At 42.0% G+C, this 24,340-nt stretch overlaps 2 protein-coding genes across 2 annotated transcripts; both read left to right on the top strand.

Moving 5' to 3' along the window:
* The first annotated feature begins 2,923 nt into the window (after positions 1-2,923).
* LOC108728566 (plasminogen activator inhibitor 1 RNA-binding protein) lies at positions 2,924-8,165 on the top strand. The gene is made up of 6 exons (XM_018457174.1): positions 2,924-3,543; positions 4,810-4,963; positions 5,790-5,972; positions 6,420-6,491; positions 6,595-7,087; positions 7,210-8,165. Exons 1-6 carry the CDS (start codon positions 3,228-3,230, stop codon positions 7,291-7,293), a joined length of 1,302 nt encoding a protein of 433 aa, XP_018312676.1. The 5' UTR covers positions 2,924-3,227; the 3' UTR covers positions 7,294-8,165.
* A 3,975-nt stretch (positions 8,166-12,140) lies between these two features.
* On the top strand, positions 12,141-20,546 carry PlexB (plexin B). Its single transcript, XM_018457173.1, has 6 exons — positions 12,141-12,729; positions 13,080-14,005; positions 14,088-14,491; positions 14,775-15,267; positions 15,390-19,169; positions 19,264-20,546. The coding sequence occupies exons 1-6, from the start codon at positions 12,333-12,335 to the stop codon at positions 19,369-19,371; spliced, it is 6,108 nt and encodes a 2,035-aa protein (XP_018312675.1). The 5' UTR covers positions 12,141-12,332; the 3' UTR covers positions 19,372-20,546.
* The last annotated feature ends 3,794 nt before the right edge of the window (positions 20,547-24,340 follow it).

The raw sequence follows: 24,340 nt of genomic DNA on the forward strand, positions 1-24,340 counted from the left end.
GGGTCGTTCCTGCCAGCGCTGCCTCGTCGGCTGCTGGTTCTCTTTACTTTTCTTTCGACCCGCTCTTTTCACTTTTTGATTCTCTCACACAATTTGATCAGTTGTCACAATCGTAACCATACCAATCGCTACACGATACGATGCTATGTACTCACGGTAGACGCGGTAACCTACCGCTGACTGGCTGACACGCGCGACCTCTCTACTACCACCACCACCACCGCCGCCGCAGCCGCCAGACCGCCACCACCGAGCGCGTACTACGCGTGCCGCGTGCAACTGGTAAACCGCCAAAATACGCACACGAGTACTAACTACACGCGCGAGTTGCTCAAAATGGCCGCCCTATGCGCGCGCATCCATCTAGGCGGATTTACACAGTCGCGTGAAATGTAACCAATTTGTAACGAACGTGGATGGTAGTAAATAAGTCCATCGTGGGCGTCTTTTATTTTGAATTAATTTTTAACGACAGGGTGATATCGTTATATTATCATTGTGCAGCTTTTTTATCGTATCGTACATATCTGGGTATCAATCGTGAAACTTTATCCCTAGGATGGAAAGTGAAAAATGAAAATTTTAATCATTGAAGTTAATGGAGAAATTTTTCACTTTTCACTTTCCACACACACACACACACACACACACACATCCTAGGAAAAAAATTTCATGATTGATCCCCTGAACAACGATAATAAAATGATATCGACATTGTCGTTACTAGCGATTTTTCCATTGGAATAACTGGTGCACCCTGAGTGCAATTGAGTGGAGATCAATTTGTATTCTATTGTTGCCAGGCTGCCGCAGGTGCAGATGCAGGTTGATGCAGGTTCAGTCGTTGGTTCTACCCCCTTATTACGATTTTTGTGACAAAGTGAAAATTATAAAAATGATCAAATTTACTAGATGTTAACCAATGAAGTTATAAATATTCTAGTAAATTCAATCACTTTTGTAATTTTTACTTCGTCACAAGGAACCGTAAGGCCGGAATCAAACTGCGCATTAAAGATTAAGATCGAAGATTGAAGATTAAAATTTGACCAATGAGATCAAAGGAATTTGAATTCCTATTGTTTTTATTGGTTAAATTTCAATCTTTCAATCTTCAATCTCAATCTTTAATGCGTAGTCTGATTCTGGCCTAATAAGCCCTCTAGACACCTGACGCCTCGTTTCGATTTTATAAACGCGAGCAATCTCACAATCAAAATTGCACAAAATACGAATAAAGCAGGTATGTTGAAGAAAAATTGAAAGGGTCGATTCTGTATCTTGAAACAAGGTGAAAGTTACAAGAGCGAGCAAATTTACTGGAATATTTATACCTTCATTGGTCAACATTGGCAAAATTTGCTCACTTTCGTGATTTTCACCTTATTTCAAGATATAAGGGCCGAATCCATAGACGGTGCTCAAGATTCGAGATGGTCTGATGACTCCTGCACACTGGACGCGGAAAAGCTTACCGCGCGGCAAAATGCGACGCGGTAACCAATGAACATGTTAAGCTGGTTCTACATTAGTCGCATCGTAGCGTCGCAAGCGTTGCGGTCCAATCAACATCAAGCTAGCTCGATTTTGATTGGATCATAACGCTTGCGACAGAGCGATGCGACTAATATAGAACCAGCTTTAGAAGCTGTAAAGCTGAGGCCTGTTCTTTTTGGCTGAACTTTTGCACCAGTTCATCTTTCTTCCTTTTCTCTTCAGGAGGAAAGAAAAAGAAGAAAGATGAACTGGTGCAAGAGTTCAGTCAAAAAGAACAGACCTCTGGTTCTACATTAGTCGCATCGCACCGTCGCAAGAGTGTCGCAAGCGTTGTAATCCAATCAGAGTTGAGCTAGCTTGATGTTGATTGGACCGCAACGCTTGCGACACGCTTGCGACGCTGCGATGCGATCAATGTAGAACCAGCTTAAAGTTATTGGCTACCGCGTCACATTTTGCCGCGCGGCAAGCATTTCCGCGTCCAGTGTGCAGGAACCATTAAGCTAGTGCATAAACCAATCAGAGAGCCGTATTAGCATCTGAAGACATTGGGCGCGTTCAAGTTGACAAAGCGACTAACCTGCTCGCAAAGCAAATGAACATAATTGGTTGTTTCTTATAGATCCAACCAATCATATTCAATCACTCGGTAAACATGCCTAGCTGCTTGCCGTCTTGAATGCGGGGTCTACAATAGAAGTCGTAACGGTCGTAGGGTCTTAAGTCGTAGAAAATTAACCAATCACAGTTAATTATTCTTCTCATATTCGACTGTGATTGATCAATTTTCTACGACTTAAGACTCTACGATTGTTACGACTTCTATTGTAGACCCCGCAGAACTCGCCTATTGCTTGAGATTAAGATCGGACTATAGATTCCGGCCATAGAATCGATCTCAAAATTTCGATTGATTTGATAAACGACTAAAATCGTCCGAGTGAGTTCGTAAATCCGCTTATTCGCGCATAGCGTCGTGAATTTCCGGCGAGCGGCGATTGGCTGGCATCGATTGGACAAAATCGATCGGCTGACGCCGATTGGTCGCGTGACGTCACCGCCGCCATACAAGAACAACACAACACACTTGTTATTTCAAAAACCAAGTTTCAAAAAAGAAACCAAGCGTTCATCGCTGCGTTTTACAAATTTATTGCGATCGTCCGAATCGTCTCTCGCATTTTCTCGTATTTTCGACGAGACGTGGTCGAGGAACGCCGATACGATTTCCTCGAGATGAAGGATGACGCAGGCAGCTGGTTCGCCGGCTGCGGCGACGCGTTTCATGGAAATCGCGCGACGGGCCGACGGCACGACTTTCCGGCCGAGGCGACGAATAATGAACAATTGAGAGTCTTTTCGAATACGACGGTATCGTGTATCGGCGACTCGAACCGTGCGTAAATTCACGGCGTATTTTTTTACATCCGTCGAAACGATGGACCGGGCTGCGAGCGATAATTATAAACAAATACGGTAATTCTGGTGGGGGAGGTGGCGCGCTCGCTGCACAGCAATTCCGTAGTCTCTCCGGTCTCTCGTCGCTCGTTCCCTCGCCCTTCTCCTCCCTCGCCTTTCCTGCATGGTGCCGCAGCGGGGTAGACCTCGTGGTGGATTCGAGCTCTCCGACTCGGCCATATTGGATAGTGAATGACTCCGTTACACAGGGGCTCAAGAGTAGCCGTGAAACCTTCGCAAGATCCTCGACGCCGTGAGGATACCGAGCCAAGATGGAGAACGAGTACACAGTTACGGTCACGAACAAGTTCTTGCTGGCGCTCGATGAGAGCGAGGATCCTCTGGAGGTGCTAAAAGTGCGCGAGCAGGAGAAGGAAGCCAAGAAGAAGGAGAGGATCTCGGAGAAGGAGAACAAGACCAAGCAGCAACAGCAGCAACATCAGCAGCAACAACAGCAGCAGCAGCAGCAACAACAGCAGCAACCGCAGGACGGTCAAAAGACCGCCAACAACAAGACGCAGAAGAGTCGCGTGATCAAGGACGCCCAGCAGCCACCGTCGAAGGCGCAGGAAACTAAAAAGGATCAAGGTTAGCCCTCCCCCCGGCGCCTCGTGTGCGCGTTATGGCCGTCGGGCTCCCATGTGCTTGCCGATTTCACGCCGACCTTCCTCACGCCGAGCTTCCTCGCGAGGATCCCCGTCACCCGCCTCCCCCCATCAATCGACTCCACGGCGGAATTCGGCGAGTACCTTAGTGACCCTAGTCGGCGAATCGAGTGTCGTACCTTTCGCCAAAGCGATCGCGCGTCGGCTACCAAATTTTCTAAAAATGATTTCTTCGCCTTAAAAATAGGCCCGCGCTTGCCGCATTCCACGACGGTCTTGCCCGTCTCGTTCGTCTTCTGTGTCCCCACGCGAGGACACCGGCACACAATTCAACGCCAAATTCATGTGCGAGCACGCCGGATATGCGTCTCGTGCGGCAATATCTCCTTGGAGTTTCTCTAGCTACAATGGGATCGTATGATCGTATATCGGGGTTTCTATTACTTTGAAAACGATATCTCTGTATGTGATATCAGATTTATGAATAACATGCGTAGATATGCACAACGTTCATGACCATTGAATCTGATGTCCATTGTCTGCATGTGTGTTGACCGTTTTATCCTTAAAATACATTTTTTAAGGAAATATTCGTAGAAGGATATGGAATACTCAAGAATTTTTTTCCCCAATTGAAGTTTCTCGTGTAATTAGATTGCATAGCTCTTAACAAATTATTTTGGCCTTTTTTTTAAGACCATAATTTTTTTACATAAATGTATTTTTTTCATATATTTTAAAATGGTGATACTGTTTCAATATTTTGAAACAATGCATCAAAATGCTTATATTTTAAATTAATTTTAAGTAAATTAATTTTAATTTATTTTAACAGTTGAACGTTATATTTAATTGACAGTGTTATACCTGTTTCCATCAATTTTGGTTCAACTTATTCTTTATCTTTTTCTAATTCTTGAAACTAGAAAAGGATGAGCCTACGGCACACGATGCTCGTTTTCTTGCTGGATTCCTAGCTGTATTAGAATTTTGCTACTGGCTGCGGTACTGACAATGTCAGCATCGTAGCCAACAGTGGCAAGAATTTATTTTAACTAGTAATCCAGCAAGAAAACAAGCATCATGTGCCACCAGCTTAAATTAAACTTAAGATTAAAGTTAATCTAAGTTGGTGGAAATGAAATTTAGAAGCATTTCAAACAAATACCAATTAACATTCTCTTGCTGGAAAGCAATATTCATTTATGCAAAATAATTATATTTGTATGCTTTATGTTAATGTTCTCAGCCGATAAGAAATCCGCTCAATCAAGAGCGAGCGGAGGTGACCGGAACGTCAAGTTCTCCGGGGAATCTCGGGAGGAGCGCAACAATAGGCGCAACCGAGAAGACGGAGAGAGGACGCTCCGGGGACAAGGAGAGTTCAGACGGGGACCTCCTAGGTTAGTTTCAAGATAAAATATCAAGATAATCGGGGGAGAGAGATTGTATTATAGTAATTACATTATCAAATCAATATATCAATAAATCAATAATTTTAGCAACATTTTGTATTGAAATATTCATCAAATTCAAATATTTCATTCGTATGTAAATAATGAAATATTTTAATAGAAATATTTTAATAACTATAATAATTGAAGTACAATATTTGTTTGCATGTTCCAATTGTAACAAAGTTGCAATTGGAACAAAGTTGATACTATATTTTATGTAAATGTATTCACGATAGATATAGTTCATATTTTCTAGTCTTCGGTTTGTTTTTGTTTCTATCACTGTGAATTCGTGTTATCTGCTCAAAATGTCTTTTATTAGCTTTATGGAATGCTGAGATCGAACTCTGATCTTTATATTGACAAGCAAATACTTTATCACCAAGTCATTTAGCGTCCCGGGTTCAAGTCTTTTAAAAAGGAGACATAGGATGCTTTAATGGCACAAGTCAATACAAACGTTCTATCTTTCTTGGCATTCCATGAATAACAAAAACAGGACAATACTTGTGTCAACTTGTATCATTAAGTGGAAAATATCCATAGTTTCAACAACACATACATGTGCGCACGTATGCATATTAGATACATCAACATAATGCAAATAATGTAATGAGTTTAATGAATTTTATATTTTTATATATATACATGCAGTAAGAGCGAGATGTAGAAACGCATATTCGGATCCATTAATATTCACAATTATTCAGATTTTTTAACTTGAAATATTTTTTCGCACTTGTAAGCAATTGCATATTCCGTTTGATTTCAGTGAAGGCCGCGAGACACGCGAGTTCCGAAACTCGAGTGAAACTCAACGTGGCGAATATGGTGAACGCCGTGGCCGCGGTGGTATGCGGGGTATGGGTCGCGGACGTGGTGGCCCTCGTGGACGCGGCGGCTTTGATAATCGCGGCAAACGCGAGTTCGATCGTCAGTCCGGTTCTGATAAAACGTAAGTATCAAAATACGCATGCACACATAAAAAGAGACATTACATTCGAATATCTCTATAATAGTGCTTGCCTCGGTGTGCACCGTACCAAGGTTGTCGTTACGTTCGGTCGAATTTTTTTCGACAGAGCACCGACAAATGCAGTCCATGTTCACTTCCACTCTGCTTTGTATTTGTATTTTTACGTTTAATTTCATTATTTCTTTCTAGTTGTGATACTATACTTTTGTGTTACACGCGACGGTAAATACTTAACAATAGTTTGTCGAATATTTTTTTTTACATTTATTATAATTTATTACGTGATCATGTAAATAAGCAAGAATGATAATTTCTCAACAGAAACATTTGTAAGGCATGCATTGTTAATTATGTAACAGTATAATGCTATGTAGCTTGATCAGTGCACCATAATTTAAAGCTTATTTCACATTTGTCTATTAACAGTGGAATTAAACCAGTGGATAAAAAAGATGGTGCTGGCAGCCATAATTGGGGTACTCATAATGACGAAATAGAGTAAGTAATTCAAGGTTGTTCAAGTTTCTTACAACAGCTGCTTTTGATTAAAAAATAAATTACAATATATCTTGACTTTTATTCTTTTTTGTCTTTTTTTTAGAGAGAGCCTGAATCAAGATAGTCAAGATTGGGCCAATGATAAGCCGGACTCTGATCCACAAGCGCCGACTGAGGTTAAGAATGGAGAGACAACCACGGATACGACTGTTGAGGAGAAACCGGTCGAGGAAGAGACGCGTGAGCTCACCCTTGACGAATGGAAAGCTCTGCGGAATAATAGAGCAAAGCCTCAATACAATTTGCGAAAGGCTGGCGAGGGTGAGGATCTGTCGCGTTGGAAGAAGATGTACGCTCTTGAGAGGAAGAAGGAGGGTAACGAAGAAGAAGAAGACGAGGAGGAGGAATATGACGCAGCCGCGGAGTATCCTCAACGCGTTGGCAGGCAAAAACGTGTCTTAGGGATCGAGATCCAGTTCAGTGACTCACGACGCGGTTCTGGCGGTCGCGGTCGAGGTGGTCGCGGTCGTGGCGATCGCATGAACGGCGGACGTGGATTTGGAAATCGTGGTGCTCCCAGAGACGGTGATACACGCGTGAGTATTTGTATTATATATATATATATATGTACTTAAAGATTTTAACATTTTTTAATTATGAAGCATTTTTTTTTAAAAGAGAAAGATAACGTAAAAATAATTATGCTTTTTGCTTGCAGTCACAGAACGAACAGAGGTCGCCGCGAAGTCGTCAGAACGCTCCGAAGGTAGACGACGAGAATGACTTTCCTTCCTTGGGATAGGTAGCTTCATCTGTTGACCATACAACATCCCACCATTACCGTCACCATCAGTACATTTACTACAGATAAAGCTACACTAACTAAAACAAAATATTACTATCGAGAATCTTGCGTTAGTGATAATAACATTATTAATGCATAATACAGTACACCGTTACAGAAATGAGATACGTAATATTATCTAAAAATTCCTCTCGTGACCTGAACGTCACAATTACGTATTGGCATATAATCGTACACATGAAAAGTTGCATGATGTATGAAGGAAAAAAAAACTAATAGATAACGATCCTTTTTTGTACTTGTGGGAAGCCATTGTCTGTAACTAGTCCGAGACACTGGCCAACGGACAAACGATCTGTGGAGAGTGGAGCATATAGTCTCTTGTTAATAATTTCAAATCCATAATGATGACAGGAAGAATATACAAGATTAAGAGAGAAAGAGAGAAAGAAAGAAAAAGGGAGAAAGAAAGAGTTTAAGCGGACCAGCAAGCGTATAGAACGTTGTGGAGTATATACTTCAAGTTACAATTTCAATCTGCTTAAATCTGAATCGAAGACAATTGCCGAAAGAAGGAGAAATTTTTGCTGTATACAAAAGCGGAACGTGGGCTGCGGTATCGATCTTGATCTCGATGTCGCGTTAAAAGGCCTAAAGGAGGCTGGATGTAGCATCGATACGCGCGCGAACATGTATAATATCTCTTTTTAGGCGTAAATTTTAAACGCACTTTCTGTTTTATAAGTTTTATACGATTTGTGGAAAAGAAGAATCCTTCCTTGTAACACACACACGTACACCGGCGGGTTTGATTACTTGCCATGCGTAAGATGTAAGAAACTTTTAACAGGGAGGGTAGATTTCTATTTAAGAAGACGCATCCTAAATAAATCATCTACTTAGAACATACTAAGTTTGACATATATATACATATATATGCATATATATGTATGTATATGTATATGTATACATAGAGAGAGAGAGACTTCCCTTTTGAAGATGTAGTCGATCTTGTGCGAAGTTAACATTTAATATCTTGAACACACATTGACACAGTTTTAGGTAATATATATATATATAAACACATGGATATGTATACATATATGTATTCTATTATAAATCGAAAGAAGTGAGAAACGTGATACGCAGAGAGGGAAGACGGAACGAACGAGTACTCACATATTATTATGTTACACTTATGCGTTCTCATATTCTTAATTACAAACTAATATTAGTTATTTACTATATTTGTTATACAATTTAAAAAATTATCGCAGCCAAAAGATTCACCTCATATCCATCATAGAGACGAAAAAAAAAAGAAGATAACAGAAAAACGTTACGAAGCTCTTTGCAGCTTAGATATATGTGTAAATAACATTTACAATAATAAATTGTGACGATGATCGGACACTTTGAGCTCGATTAACTTCATCAGTCAGATAAGATTATTCTAAGCAGGTTCTTTCTCTTGTTTGCACATCTGTACAGAAAAAAAAAACGTAAGTACAAAAGTATACTATTTTAAATGTCGCGGAAAGGAAAAAAAGGATCCGAATCTGAGAAAAACTAACTCTCATTGAGACGTGTTATGCTAATAAAGTTGTAAATGTAATAATTTTATTGTAATTTCTTCTCGCAATTAACAATAACTATCGTTCCTTGCACGACTAATCGATTTGATGTCGTATGTTTTACAATCATTTTATTTTTTTTTTTTTTGTTTTTGAATTGTCAGCCTTCGAACGCCATTTCAATCGTACGGAGCTAACTTCATATTGCTCGGTTAGCTTCTTCTTCGGTTTAAGTTGGCTGCTTAGCTAAGTGAGATATCTTAATTTTTTACTTTACAAATCGCGCATATAAATACACATGTTTTATTAAATTTTATATTTAGGTCAATCACGGATATATGATTATATTTACTAAAGTATCAGATGTATTGATGGAATTGAAGCGTGGATTTTTCGGCAGAACGTGAAGTGAGCTACAATCGCTTTGCCACGGGCGGCGGGAGAGCGCTTCGTTCAGCTTCATCGCCTCATATGTGCAGATTGATTCAGATGCGAATGTCGCGATGGATGCGTGCACATATCGAGGTACACAGATAAATACATGGTACCCTACTTACCCCAGAAAAATCACAAATTTTCTTAATAATGGATATTGGGACTTGATTAAAATATTAATGATCGAGTCGTCGTGAAAATTTATAAATAGTTCCTGTAGTACAACAAATTTCGTCGGAGCCTCGAAACTTTGGAAACGCAGGTGGAAACTCGTCGAGTAATCTCCCAACATTACGTTAACGAACTTTGTAGTAAAAAAATATCTCGACATTTTTTAGGATTAAAAAAAAATTTTTAGGTCTTAAATTAATTGTCGAGGGAGTATCATCGTTGACTTCGCGGAAGTATCTGTAAACAAAAAGAAAAGTTTCGGGACATTACACACATATATATATAATATATATATATATATATACGCGCGGAATACGTGCACGCGTGAATGTGTGCGGAAGCGAGAGGGAAGAGGAATGAACGAAGGGAGGAAGAGGTAGGTAGATAGGTAAAGAGGCGCTCGGAGAGCAAGTAGAATCCGGTTCATCGGAGGAGGATCCGCGATAAGTGGATAAGAGCGAGGGAGAAGACGGTAAACGAGGGTAAGGGGGAGCGAGAGAGTGAGACGGAAAGAGAGCGGCGCATGCCGTAGCCACGGCCCCCGACGGCCCCCGACTCGCGCCTCTAAACTCGTGCAGCGGCAGCGGCTCCGTGTCGGACGAATTTTAATGGCGGCTGATCCCGACTCGGCCGTTTGTAGTGTTGTGTTGTGAGGCGACACGGGACGGCCGCTCGGCGCTTCGCGCGGCGCCGACTTATGATAACGGAACGGTATACGCGAGCCATCGCGGATCGGCGGATCATCATCCGGCGGCGAATCGGCGATACCCCGGGCGGTGCTGTGCGAGTGCGGCGACGGCAGTGGCAGTGGCAGCAACAGCGATAGTCAGTTCGTGGTGGCGACCAGTGCCTATCTACGGCGAGCCGGGAGCCTCCGTCCGAGTGATCGGAGCGAGCATGCCGCACATCCGCGATGTGCCGTAGCGATCACGCTGATCACGCAGTTGTGCGAGCAAGGTAAATCGCCTAGTCGCTCCGAGTCGATCAGAGTCGACGGCAAGAGGTACGAGGTGGCGGCCCTGGCGTCTCGCCCGATTCATCAGCTTGTGTGTCGACTTGTCGTTCGTCGAGTCGCCGAGTCGCGTCTCGCGCGTAATCGGCCCTTGCCTCGTACCTCGTACCTCGTTCGCGGCTCTTTGTGACGATTGTGACCTTCCCGTTCTCATTTACAATCGGGATTCTCTCGGCGTTACGACCGCGCGATCCCTAATTCGTCACCGCGGCCGTGTTTTGGTAGGCGATGTGATCGTGACGGGAATGGAAAGAAGTGGTGGTGGAGAGGGAGGGGCGACGGAACGGGGTTGGTGGAGAGTATCCTTGCCTTTGTGCGAAGACAGTGGCCTTAGCTGTCAAGTGCAGCTACGTTGGTCACGCTAATGAAGGGCGGTACGTGCTACGGTGTAACCCGAAATGCGTGGAGCCATCTGCCCCTTCGCCGTTATGCTTCTTCATTGTTAAAAAGGCTCGGCAGCCCTTTTTTTTTACGCTCCTCGGTGGTCGTCGACGAAGAAGCCTCTCGAACGGAAACGCGTTGCCAGCGTGTACGCATCGTGCGGCAGTCGATTCGCATCTTATCGAGACGCTACTAATACTCGCCGTTAGCGTACGTTTCGTCGCGATTGATCATCTTTTTTTCAACGCATCGCGTATAGATTTTGATAAAGTCGCTGCTGTTCGTTTTTTAAGGTTATTTCGAAAATTTATGCCTAGTATAGTTCCGCTCAGTGTATTACCGTTAGTTTATTTTCGAAATTGAGAAAATTTGAGGTTGGAGTACATTTCCAGGTATAATAATACGGATTCAACGAAATTAATTTGCGCGTGTCGAGATAATTGTAAAATAAATAAAAATATACGAGTTATTATAATATGAAGCTTCCTAATACGCTCTGAATAGTTAATTTGTCGCGTGGTATAGGGTGCTTTCTAGCAAGACACAGATGATGCAGCGTAACGCAAGTGAATCATTGATCTTTGTTGTTTGTCAACGTTAAACAATAGGTCTGTTTGAGTCGTTTGTGTTTTTTGTATTCAGAATCTTCTCTTTCTCTGTGCTTATATTATTTATCTCGTTTTAAGTGCAAAAATTTTAGGGGATTTCAAACAGACCTAAAGATGAAATAACGACTTATGGATTTTTAAGTAATAGCTTATTGTAAAAAGTCCATAACATAATAAACTATATTATAAACTTTTTACAATAAGCTATAATATGCGTAAAAAAAATGCGACTCTTTTAATTACTATTATGTTTGCTGAGTGTGACACAGTAATGCAGTGATTGCAATTAAAGGAAATCATAAAGGAATAAATATTTGGTAGAAGGACAAAATATTGGTGTTATAATTAAATTTGCCCCCCCATCCACTCATTTATTTAACTAAACCAACAACTGAAGTGTTAGTTGTAAGAGTTGCATTTTTTTTGGTGCATACTGTATTACCTAAGCTTTAAGTCTTAAATGGTAAAAAATTGACTTAATGCAAGTCGAATGTGAGAAAAATAATCAACTATGATTGATCCATTTCTTACGACTTAAAGATTTATAGCTTAGGTAATGGCTTATTGTGAAAAGCTTATTATACTGTGTTTCTTGCTAGAAAGCATCAATAACTTATTCGTTCCCATTTGATATAATTTGTTCGTAATGTTTCAGAGGTACCAGACAATGATCGGCATGTCGGTGCCTGTATTCAAGTATAGCTGGTAGTACTGCGTTAACACTGGCTCACTACCAGCAGCAGGGCACGTACCCTGACACCACACCTTTTACATTTCCTCTCCTAGACCTGCATACGCACTGACGCACACGCAACGCGTGTGCGCACGTGCTTTGTCAGCTGTCGCGTACACACCATGAGATTCCTGGGACTTACCCAGTCATTTCCCAAATCACCTACAGTGACGCATCTACAAGTGCCGCTGCCACCGCTCCTTCATCGATTATCCTTCTCATCCATGTCCATTGCCACATGGTTCCTAGTGATATTGGCGACTGCAGCAATAGACACTCCCGCTAGTACCGTTCCACCAATACAGGACAACAAATCCCCGCATATAATAGCGCAGTTCCCCGCGGGAAATGGACAGCGATACGGACATTTTTCCTTGGACGCCAATGCAACCAGAGAGGGAGCTTTGAGATTTAATCATCTTGCTATAGATCCTTCCTCCGGAAGGCTCTATGGAGCTGCGATCAACAGACTCTTTCAACTCGATTCAAATCTCAGATTGGAGGAATATGTCTCAACAGGTCAGTTTTTTAATAATTTTAAACAAAGTATCTTTTAAGACGTAATATAAATACACAAATAAGAAATAAAGGCCCTAAATGGTCAAGGGTTGCGTTCGGAAACACCACCTAGGTGCTCTCGTGTATCATCTTATCCTTATTTAACATTGGGTGAACAACAAGGATAAATTGATACATGGAGGCACTTAGGTGATATTTCCAAACGCAGCCAAACTAGATCTTTAACGTTTAAATAATTCGGTGTGAATTTACGTACGCATTCAATCCTGCAAACTTAGTTTTTTAATTTTTTCTTTTTTTACATAATATTGCAATTTATAAAATGAATAATCAATCTCTTTTTATTTTAGGACCGAGACTGGACAATCCTCAGTGTCATGCAACAGGTTGCATGGCAAGAGACATACCTACTTCTTTAATGGATAATGTGAACAAACTATTAATCGCCGATGTCAAGTCACAGATGTTAATCGCCTGTGGCTCCCTTCTTCAAGGGGCTTGCGAAAGATACAAAATGTCCAACATATCCATTAAGCCGGAGTTTATTCCTCTTAGCGTGGCTGCCAACGACGAGAATTCGTCCACGTATGCTTTTATCGGGCCTGAAAAATACAATCCATGGGAGCAGACGAACATACTCTATGTGGGAACGACGTTCACCAACAAAGGGGATTATCGTCACGACGTGCCCGCCATCTCCAGCAGAAACTTAGACAACCTAGAGTTCACCGAGTACACGTTCAATAAACAATCGATCGTGTACATTGACGTCAAGTATCGGGATCATTTTCTGGTGAAATACGTATACGGGTTCAACGCGAGCGACTACGCGTACTTTGTTCTGGTGCAGAAGCAGTCATATCTGCCAGAGCAAGAAGAACTGGGATACATCTCCAGGCTGGCGCGAAGCTGCATAAGCGATCCAAATTACGACAGTTACACCGAAGTGACTCTGCAGTGTACAGTCGATTTGGGGGATGGAAAGCAACATCATTACAATTTGGTGCAGGACGCAAAGGTAGCGGCAGCGGGCAGCGATCTGGCCATGCAACTTGGTATCTCCGTTGGCGATCCCGTATTCGTTTCTGTATTTTCGCCTAGCAGAGGCATCACGAACGAGCCTCTGTCACGTTCGGCGGTTTGCATCTACAGTCTGCAAGATATTGAAACCAAATTTAATGAAAATATTCACATGTGCTTCAATGGTAGCATCAAGTATCGAAATATGGGTTACGTCAGCGGTCCTATACAAGATGGAAAGTGTCCTACTGCCGGTGTAAGTAAACATATAGGAAAGATAAACGTTGGAAAGTATATTTTGCTATTTTCTACATTGATTGTATTACTTTATTTTGCAGACTACAGGAAATATTCTTAACTTTTGTGAGGTGGGATTGAAAATTTCGGGCGTATCACCAATTACGGGCCAAGCTATATTACATTTTCCTGACACGTTCATTAGTTCAGTAACCATTGCCAACACCGAGAGTCATACTGTAGCATTTTTCGGCACGAGCGATGGTATTCTCAAGAAGGTCTTATTGTCTGGAGTTGAAGCGTTTGTCTATGAAAGTATTACAATTGATAAAGGACAAAAGTTATTGCCTGACACGCTGATTTCACCAGACGGCGAATCTATCTATGTATTATCCAACTCGAAGATATCAAAGGTCAAAGTGGAGCATTGCAATGGTTATACCAATTGCAGCAGTTGTCTCGATGCGAAAGATCCTTACTGCGGCTGGTGTTCTTTAGAAAAGAGGTAAATTAATTATTTTACGGAACACTTTGCATGTATAAATTTTAAATTCCTTACTCTCTAAATTTTTTTGGAGCGGAATTTTTTGGATACTTGGACACTTTAAAGAATAAAAATTAAACTAGTCTTGAAAAGGAGTAGCTAAATTTTTTATTTTTAAGAGTGAGCTTCCACTTTTTAGAGTAAGATTCTAAAAGTTTTGGAGAGTATAAACATAGATTTTTTTTATCTTACAATATAGTTACATAAATATTATATCCAATATGTGAATATTTTTTGCTTACAGATGTACTGTGAGAGGAGATTGTCAAAAAGCAAGTCACAGCAGTCCACGATGGTTATCTCTGGGCACGGGTCAACAGTGCATCGATTTCGAACAGGTTCTACCCGACCGTATGCCCATTAATCAGATGACCACAGTGCAATTAACAATTAGAACTTTGCCGGAATTACCAACGGGCGCTAATTACAAGTGTGTTTTTGGTAATGCTGAGCCAATAGACGCGCTGATGACTGGTTTTGGACTATCCTGTCCTACACCACCCGTCGTCGAGAGACCCAGCATTCCCGAGGGCGCCGATCATGTACTCGTACCACTGTCCGTACGATCGAGTGAAACGAACAAAGATTTCGTTTCACGCAACTTTGCATTTTTCGATTGTTCGAGACACACTGTGTGTACCGAGTGCGTAAAGTCGCAATGGGCGTGTAGCTGGTGCGTCTATGACAATAAATGCACCCACAATACTAGCTGTCAGGGCATTATATCGGGGGAAAACGTAAGTTTTGCCTAATTTATAATTTATTTTTTGTCTAGATACAAATCCGTCTATCATAATTTATACTATAATAAAGACTTACGTGATCTGATACTATAATAAATATTCTTTTTGTCTTTTAGCAAAATCAAGCTAATCTTGCCGCGTACGGCGCGCAATACTGTCCGAGATTCATGGAACGTAAGGAGCCGTTGATGCTGCCAAACAGTGTGCCTAAGGAGATAGTGCTCGAAGTGGAGAATCTGCCACATCCGCAAGTAGGCCACAGTGGATTCCAATGCATTGTCAGCATCGAAGGTGCCAATCTGAAGGTACAAGCTCGGGTGGACAACAGTCGTTTCATCGTATGTGATAAGACCATATATTCTTACGAGGAGATCAGCGGCGAATACGAAGCCGAAGTGACGGTTGTCTGGAACACGAATCATCACGTGGATAAGACCACGATAATTTTATACAAGTGCGAAGTGCTCGGCTCGCATCGTGAGCACGCGGACTGTTCTTTGTGCGTGACACGAGACGCTCGATTTGAGTGCACTTGGTGCGGGAATAGTTGCGTGTATCGGCATTCGTGTCTACAGTCACCGTTCACCGAATGTCCAAAACCTCGAATAGACATGATCAAGCCACTTAGTGGACCGATCGAGGGCGGTACGCTGGTGACGATCGAGGGTAGCAATCTTGGGCTGAAGGAGAGTGACGTGGAGGGTAAGATACACATTGGCAACACTCCGTGTACCCTGATTAATTACGAGGTCTCGGTGCGTATTGTTTGCCGCACCGGTCGGCATGAGGCCACGGATGCAGCGTCCGTCGTGGTCGGAAACGACGCCGGATATACGGAGAGTGCGGTGCTGTTCAATTATAAGGACATACGTTTATCGGGGGTGTATCCGTCGGTCGGGCCGCAGAGCGGCGGCACGCAACTGGCTATTACTGGTAAGTATCTTAACATCGGTAGTACGATATCGGCATATCTGGACGAGTTGCCGTGCCACGTAAACGCGACCCAAGCGAGCAGCACAAGGCTAACTTGCGTGACCAGTAAGTCGGGTCGCGTTAGACGAATTCACAGGCTAACACTGAGCATCGATGGTGCAAATCGCACTCTGATGGATAATCCATATAATTACACTCACGACCCGACCATCATGGAAATCAAGCCACTGAGGAGCTTTGCCTCGGGTGGCCGCATGATCACCGTACACGGCACAAATTTGGACACCATTCAGAAACCCGAAATGGAGGTTTACTTCGATAATGAACAATTGCCGGTGAACAGAACCGTTTGCACCGTCCTGAATCCTACGCAAATGGAATGTCCAAGTCCGAGCGTTGCCAAAAGATTCGTCTCGATCCGACGCAGTGAACGTTCAGCGGCTACCAGTACTCTAGGTACTTCATCGCCGCATTCGTTAAGACTGAAGGAATCTCAACTATCTCTTAAGATCGCTTTTATCATGGATTACGTAGAGAGCGTTAGGGACTTGGAGAAGCAAAGTCTCCGTAATCGACTACTTTACGTCGAGGATCCAACATTCTTTCCATTTCCGCGAAACGTCAAGCTGTACAAGGGGGACACGCTCGTGATCGAGGGCGAGAATCTCAATTATGCCAGTGATGAATCGGACGTAAATGTTACCGTGGGTATCATGCCTTGCAATGTAACATCGCTGGCTCTTACGCAATTGGTCTGCACACCACCGGATCAACAGCCCGCTGACACAGACGAACTTGGTATTAAAACTGAGAGCGGATTACCCCTGGTAGTGGTACGAGTCGGTCGCAGTCTACGCTTTCCCATCGGTTATTTGCGTTATGAAGTTATCAAATCTTATCCAATACCGCCAGAGGCAATCGCCGGTATCGCCGCTGGCACCTTCGGCCTCATCTTTCTATTCGTCCTGGTGCTGGTGATATACCGCCGTAAAAGCACACAAGCAGAACGAGAATACAAGCGCATACAGATACAGATGGATACGCTTGAGAGTAACGTCCGCATGGAGTGCAAACAGGCGTTTGCGGAACTACAAACGGATATGACGGATTTGACCGCGGATCTCGAGTCGTCGGGCATACCCACTCTCGATCATAAAAACTATATTATGAAAGTGTTTTTCCCCGGGGTGATCGATCACCCCATATTAAATGATCCGCGTTCACGCAGCAACATCTCGCGCACCAACTATGATGCAGCAATGATACAGTTCGAGCAGCTCGTCAACAACAAATACTTTGTGCTGACATTTATAGAGACCTTGGAAGCTCAGAAAGACTTTAATATCAGAGACAAAGTGAACGTCGCTTCCTTACTCATGGTTGTCCTAATGGGTAAAATGGAATATGCCACGGATATACTGATGAATTTATTATTGAGACTGATCGATAAAGCGGTGAACACAAAGCATCCGCAACTTATGTTAAGAAGAACAGAATCTGTGGTAGAGAAAATGTTAACGAATTGGATGGCGCTTTGTATGTACAATTATCTAAAAGACTACGCCGGCTCATCCTTGTTCCTACTGTTCAAGGCAATTAAGCATCAGATAGAGAAAGGACCAGTGGATGTAATAACGCACGACGCGAGATATTCTCTCTCCGAAGAGAGACTTCTGCGCGAGCAGATCGAACACACGATCGTCACGTTGCACGTAGTGCAGGACGATCTCGACGAGAAGATACAGTGCAAGGTCCTAGACTGCGATACTATAAGCCAGGTAAAGTCAAAGATTCTCGACGCGCTGTACAAGAATACTCCGTTTTCGTTGAGGCCGTCCATACATGACGTTGATCTAGAGTGGCGGCATGGTCGTGGTGGTCACCTGACCCTTCAGGACGAGGATCTCACGACCAAATGTTGCGGCGAGTGGAAAAAGATAAACACGCTGGCGCACTATGGCGTCAAGGAGTCAGCGGTGATGTCGTTGATTCCCCGACAGAACGATGGCTTCTCGGTGGCGTGTAAACCGCCCTGCCACAATTGCAAGCCCTCGCATTATCACCCGCAGCAGCAGCAGCCATCGATTCATCCGCATCATCAACCGTCGCATCATCATCTACATCGACACTCAAATCACTGTTCGTCCACGCATCTTCCATCCACGCCCAATCACGGGCTGATCAGTCCTGTAATGTACAATCATCCCGTGAGCGGCCTGTACTTCGACTCCCAACACTCGCCGCCTATTATAACGGCGAATGGCGACGTCGAGAGCGCCCATGGCGGCAATCAGCGGTTGTATCATCTGGTGAGGCCTATCGAAGATGTACATTATCCGCCCGGCTTAGGCTTTACTGGAAGCAGTAAGCACCACCATCCCGAGCGAACGCACAAAGCGATCCCGGAAATATTCCTGACGCGATTGTTATCGACGAAGGGCACTGTACAAAAGTTTGTCGATGATTTTCTAAACACCATACTGACCGCTAACGAGGCATTGCCTAGCGCGGTTAAGTGGTTGTTTGATCTTCTCGATGAGGCTGCCAAGCAGCATGGCATCGTCGATCCGGAAGTGGCGCACGCGTGGAAGTCAAACAGCCTGCCGCTCCGGTTCTGGGTCAATTTTATCAAGAATCCAGATTTTATGTTTGACATCAATAAGTCTACGACAGTGGACTCGAGTCTCTCCGTGATCGCGCAGACGTTCATGGACTCGTGCTCAATGACGGAACACAGACTGGGCAAGGACTCGCCATCTAACAAGCTGCTCTTCGCCAAGGACATACCGCATTATCGCGAGAAAGTGGGTCGATTCTATACAGATGTGCAAAGATTGCCGCAGATCACCGATCAGGAGATGTCTAGTGCCATGCAGCAACTGAGCGCATCTCACGCCAACGAGTTCGATGTGATCGCGGCGTTGAAAGAGCTCTACATCTATGTCAGCAAGTATTATGAACAAGTGAGTAACTTGCTCAATTGGAAATGGTCGCCTCATCATTTTCTCCGTTTGATATGAAATGAAGCCATGACAATGTTTATGAAATTCTTTTCAGATCCTAGAGGCCTTGGAGACAGATGCGGGCTGTCGCAAACTACACCTAGCTCATAGACTAGAAAACGTAGCGTACACGCTCGAGGGAGAAGAGACCAGTGCCTGCTGACATACCCTCCTCACTTCCATCCCAGGACCCGTCAACCTCTCCAGAAATTCTGACTAGTGCCTCCACTTCATGCATCAGCTACACCTCGTTACATATGTACAAATATTACACATTGAAACACACCGTGTGAATAACAATGCCGTAAGAAAGATACACGCGATTTCGTTAGGGCTAGTCAGGCGATAGGTCACGGGATAGACAGTCCTCGTGGTAGTATTTTACCGTCTTTACGTGTTGGCCATACCGAAATACGCTTGTAAACATGTATGGATATTGGTAGGCAATGTACGCGCCTCTGATCCTTAAATCACGACGCTGGACAGACGCTTATTAAATTTCTCTAGAAAATGAACAGAATATTTGTACATGAATCTCCAATTACGAATTCGTAAGATAATTTTTTTCACGGGTGATTATTGTTATCGTAGTGTAAGCGAGAGATTTCGTTGTCTTATATAATACTAAGTTATCTTAACTTTCTACTCTATTTTACAACGTTGCGTTTACAACGTCGTCGCATTTTCTCTGTCGAGACTCCTTTGAGGATCCGAGACGTGGATCGGTGCAAATACTTATTAGGGAAAAAAATTTTAAATGTAAATTTTATGGCCGATCTGATATCTATACGTGTGTACGTAAGTACGGAATACATAACATAAAGTAAAAGTAACATGTCTAATGATAAGTGAAAGAAAGCCATAGTGTCCACCAGACTGTCTGTACGAGAGCGACGTACGGCAGCGCGTAGTCTGTGATCCGAACACGAGTGGCTATGCCTATTATCTTCATTATGATATATATATAATTATTAATATGTTATATATATACATAAAAAATATATATAAAGCAAAGAATCATGCGCAACACACCTCCACGGATTGTAGTGAGCTAGTTAGAGAGGGACTATATGTATTATAAGTTGGGGGTTACGCACCCTTATAATTCAGAGACAGAGTAACAGATAATATTAAATTAAGGCGATTAAAGTAACGTTAACAAAAATTTAAGAGTTAAAAGTTATAAGAGCAGCTCAGTCTACTCTAGGCCTATCTACGTATATCGTCTAACGTCGAACGAAGAAATCGTTTTCTTTTATTTTTATCTCTCGTTTTGCTTCTGAGTCTCTCTATATCTGCCATACGTGGTAGTTTACGAAGTGCGAATAATTTTTTAGAAAGGCCATTTTGTGGAGCATCTAAAATTTTATCTTCCATTGTACGTATTATTATATTATTGTGTTATTATTATTATTATATTATCGACGGTTATTAATTATTTCTCTATTATCTATATATATAATGCTGCCTATTAATTATGATTACTAGATTATTAAGTGTAACAGATGCAAAACGAAACGGACCTTTTTACATCAAATCGTGTTGCGAGACTAATATAGACTGTTTCGATCGTACTGAAGAAAAGAAATTTTGTATCCACTGATATACTCTGACCGAGATTTACGTGCTATTATCGCAATACTCTATCGTTTTAGCAGACACTCGTCGTGGCACAACGACACACAGTATTCTTCAAAGGATCTAACTTACTTTTTAGTTAATATAAGACTGGCAATTTTTTTTTAACTCGCATTTATTTTTTTTTTTTCCCTTTAAAGGAAACTTTCAACGACCTTCGCGTTTTGTAGTACCGATGGAAAATGAATAACGATTATTGTATTCGGCACGCACTGCCAAGTTTTTTCGAGTTGCGCACTTTTACAAACTGTCGATCCGTTCAAAGCCAATGTAGACAACTCGTCGTTCAATCGAAGAGCAACGAAGATTGATCGGTGAGTCATCGGTGTAGGTCCAGGGAGGCTGGGGACGTGCTCATACTCTTGTACTTAATACGCCGCGCGTCGTAATTTCAATTATATTCCAGGTCCCCAGGCTCCCCGCGTTTGCGACCATTCGACAAACCTGTATCTCTTTCTCTCTATTATACATGTGTATCGTATTTATTTATATTACGAGAAACAAAACGAGCTCGCGATCGCGGATGTACGTCAATCTGTGCTAACTGTGAGTTTTTTTACACTTCGTCGTGTACACGTCTCTTTGTAATCGTATAAATATCGTATCCGCGTGTCTGTTTCTGATTTTACGCGGATATACTCCTCTTACGTATATGTATGTGTGCCATCTGTTTCGACGCGGTGAGAGATTTGCTCGCCTCGGCTCGCCCCTGAAAATAGGTATATGCGCGGTAATAGTTCTATTATCGGGTCCTGCCAGAAAGAGCGGTCGTCGCGATCGATTTCACACGATGTCGTTAATTATTTACTTAGATCCCCCCGACCTCGCGCGAGGCGAGCGAATTTAGTATCGCTTGATTCAGTCTTCCCCCTTTCCCTCCCCCCCAACTCAGACGGGATTAACCAAGATTTCGTTGGATTCGGGTTTCCCCGACATTGATTATCGTGCAAATGTAATTTCGTATACATTTTCTACGTATGTAACTTAACATTCGCAGAGGTGCCATCATTCCCGTCTGCGAATTCAACATCCCGTACAGTATACAATATTTATGTGTATATCCCACCACTCGCGAAACGCGCGCGATTATATTTCCATTCGAGTTCGGTACACGCAGATTGGATGCGGAGATTCACAATAGAGCTCTTTCCCGAGTAACGAATTTCGAACCGGTATCGAAATCCGCGCGAGCAAGATAACGAAAGTACTCTCGTATGAACAATTGAAATTGTACCACGGGCGAGACGGTGCGACGGGTTTGCACCTCGCTCGTCCTGCGTTGAAAGTATCGTAAACTTTTCGGTTTCCACTTTATACTAACGATGTATAAGCCGTCATACTTATTTAATAAAAAGACACAAACATATATTTAAGGATTATATATTAAATATATATATGTATATGTGTGTGTGAATAAGAGAATTGAGTGTGGACTGGAGAGAGCAAACTAAGAAATTAGCACTGGGAAAAATGTTTGGTTGGATTAATTAGAATTTTAGCTAAAAATGGACGAGAATCTGAATTTTCTGATTAAATCTACTAGAATCCTAGTTGAGATTGCCACAATTTTTATTATACGTGTGTGTCCCTTCCTACTAATGTAGATTAATTTTAATCTCGGTAAAATTTGCTCTTTCTAATTCTTAGAACTAAAAGAGAAGATAAAAGTAAATTAAACTAAAATTAAAATTAATCTGCATTGATACTCTATACAACTTTTAGAGTGAATATCTTCGCTCTAAAAAGTGAAATCTCTCTCTTATACCAGCTTCTATCAATGTAGTTTAATTTTAATCTCGGTTTAACTAATTTTTCATTTTTTTCTAGTTTCAAGAATTAAAAAAGGGTAAAGAATAAATTACATCGAAATTAAAATTAATCTATATTGGTAGAAATATACATTAAGGATTGAAAATTGAGCTTCTTTTAACTCAATTTTCACTCTCTTTATAGAGTAAAATTCCACTTGAAAGAATTTAGAAAACGGAAACGGGCAATAATCAGAATCTTCTTATTCTTCCATTTTCAACCAGACATTTTTGCAGTGAGGATATCGCAGCTGTGACCAGCTGCGGTTGCGAGCGTGTCGCGGATGATCCGATTGACACAAACACTGCCGTTAACGTTGTTTCGGAGAAAATACAACGATAGAATTGCCGTCGCTATATACCGAGTCCTACACGTGACAAACGTCCTTCGTAAATTGTTATTAATGTATACACAGCCTTCTGATTTTGTTTATTGTCACTGCCATGTTTCGCATTTAAAGAGCGAGAGGCTCGAGTCGTCCTGTCAAATTGTCCACAGAGGCGAGATTTTTCCCCGTTGTCTTGGGAAAAACCGAAGGAGAAATCCCTTATAAAAATTTAATACTAGTACTGGCCAATTAATCACTTATTTCGTGTATCGAAATAACGATATTTTTAATGTTCTCTAATTCTTTGAGTGGAATCTCACTCTGAGGAATGAAAATTAAATTTGTCTTCGAGAAAAGTGGGTCAATTTTCAATCTTTAAGAGTGATGGACTTTCTATAATAAGCCGTTAGTAATAAATTAGAAGTCGGGGACGAGTTGTAAGCGAGTCAATAATGTATTATCAAGCAACAATAAGTCAGTAATCAGTGACTGCGTGGAAATGGCCAAATTCTATTTTTTACGATTTGAAACTTATTGTTAGATGCCTTGATTACCGCGCAGTTATTTACTCTCATTTGCCCGTAGTTATAATTTATTGTTTAAAACTTAGATTACGTTATGACTGACTAATCACATAGTGTATTATTATTTGCCCTGAAAACTATCATTATTCCGATTGACCGAAATATTGTTACATAACGGTCTATAATGATTTATTCTGGATATAAATTTCCTAAATATTTATAATTTATAATTCTAACTTGTCACTAGTATGATATGAGTGGGGGACTAATGGGACTTACTGTAAAAAGCCCATCAGATTTCAGTCTTTAGAGTGAGATATACTCTAAAAGTTTTAGAGAGCACTTAAATTAAGTGATTAATTGGCCAGTATTAGTAATCAATTTCTAAGGGACGATCGTCGTGCAATGGAATTGTGTGCGAGTGTTCGAATGTGTCTCTCGCTATTCTAATGGCACGTTCGTCGTTAAATGCGCTCATAACGGTAGGCGCGTTTAGCGTTAAATATGCAGCGTTAATACGGGCGTTCCTCTTTGCGTCTTTTCGAATATATTGCGTCGTACAGATTGACGTACATGGAGACACGCTCGTGCGCATGTATTCGTGTATGGGTACATGTAAATATATGTACACACACATACACAAACAGACATCCACGTATACGTCTCGTCGCTATTATCGGGTGCCAGTTGGCCTCCCGACAGGCGCGGGACGTTTTTATTTCCGTAAAATTCAGTTTGAGAATACTCTCGTGCAGCATATATAAGGTATATGTCAGGCACAACGTTCGAGCGCGATAGAATCCATATAACGTCACCCTATTACTTTGCGAACG

The sequence above is a fragment of the Mycetomoellerius zeteki genome, unplaced genomic scaffold (genome assembly GCF_001594055.1).
Source record: "Mycetomoellerius zeteki isolate Tzet28-1 unplaced genomic scaffold, Tzet1.0 scaffold62, whole genome shotgun sequence".
NCBI lineage: Eukaryota > Metazoa > Arthropoda > Insecta > Hymenoptera > Formicidae > Mycetomoellerius > Mycetomoellerius zeteki.

Bases quoted from the DNA above. Each gene is read 5' to 3' on its own strand.
- PlexB (XM_018457173.1), top strand. From the start codon at position 12,333: ATGAGATTCCTGGGACTTACCCAGTCATTTCCCAAATCACCTACAGTG. The intron at 14,006-14,087 runs GTAAGTAAACAT...TTTATTTTGCAG, and splicing joins GAAAGTGTCCTACTGCCGGT to ACTACAGGAAATATTCTTAA. The intron at 15,268-15,389 runs GTAAGTTTTGCC...TTTGTCTTTTAG, and splicing joins GCATTATATCGGGGGAAAAC to CAAAATCAAGCTAATCTTGC.
- LOC108728566 (XM_018457174.1), top strand. From the start codon at position 3,228: ATGGAGAACGAGTACACAGTTACGGTCACGAACAAGTTCTTGCTGGCG. The intron at 3,544-4,809 runs GTTAGCCCTCCC...TAATGTTCTCAG, and splicing joins GGAAACTAAAAAGGATCAAG to CCGATAAGAAATCCGCTCAA. The intron at 6,492-6,594 runs GTAAGTAATTCA...TCTTTTTTTTAG, and splicing joins ACTCATAATGACGAAATAGA to AGAGAGCCTGAATCAAGATA.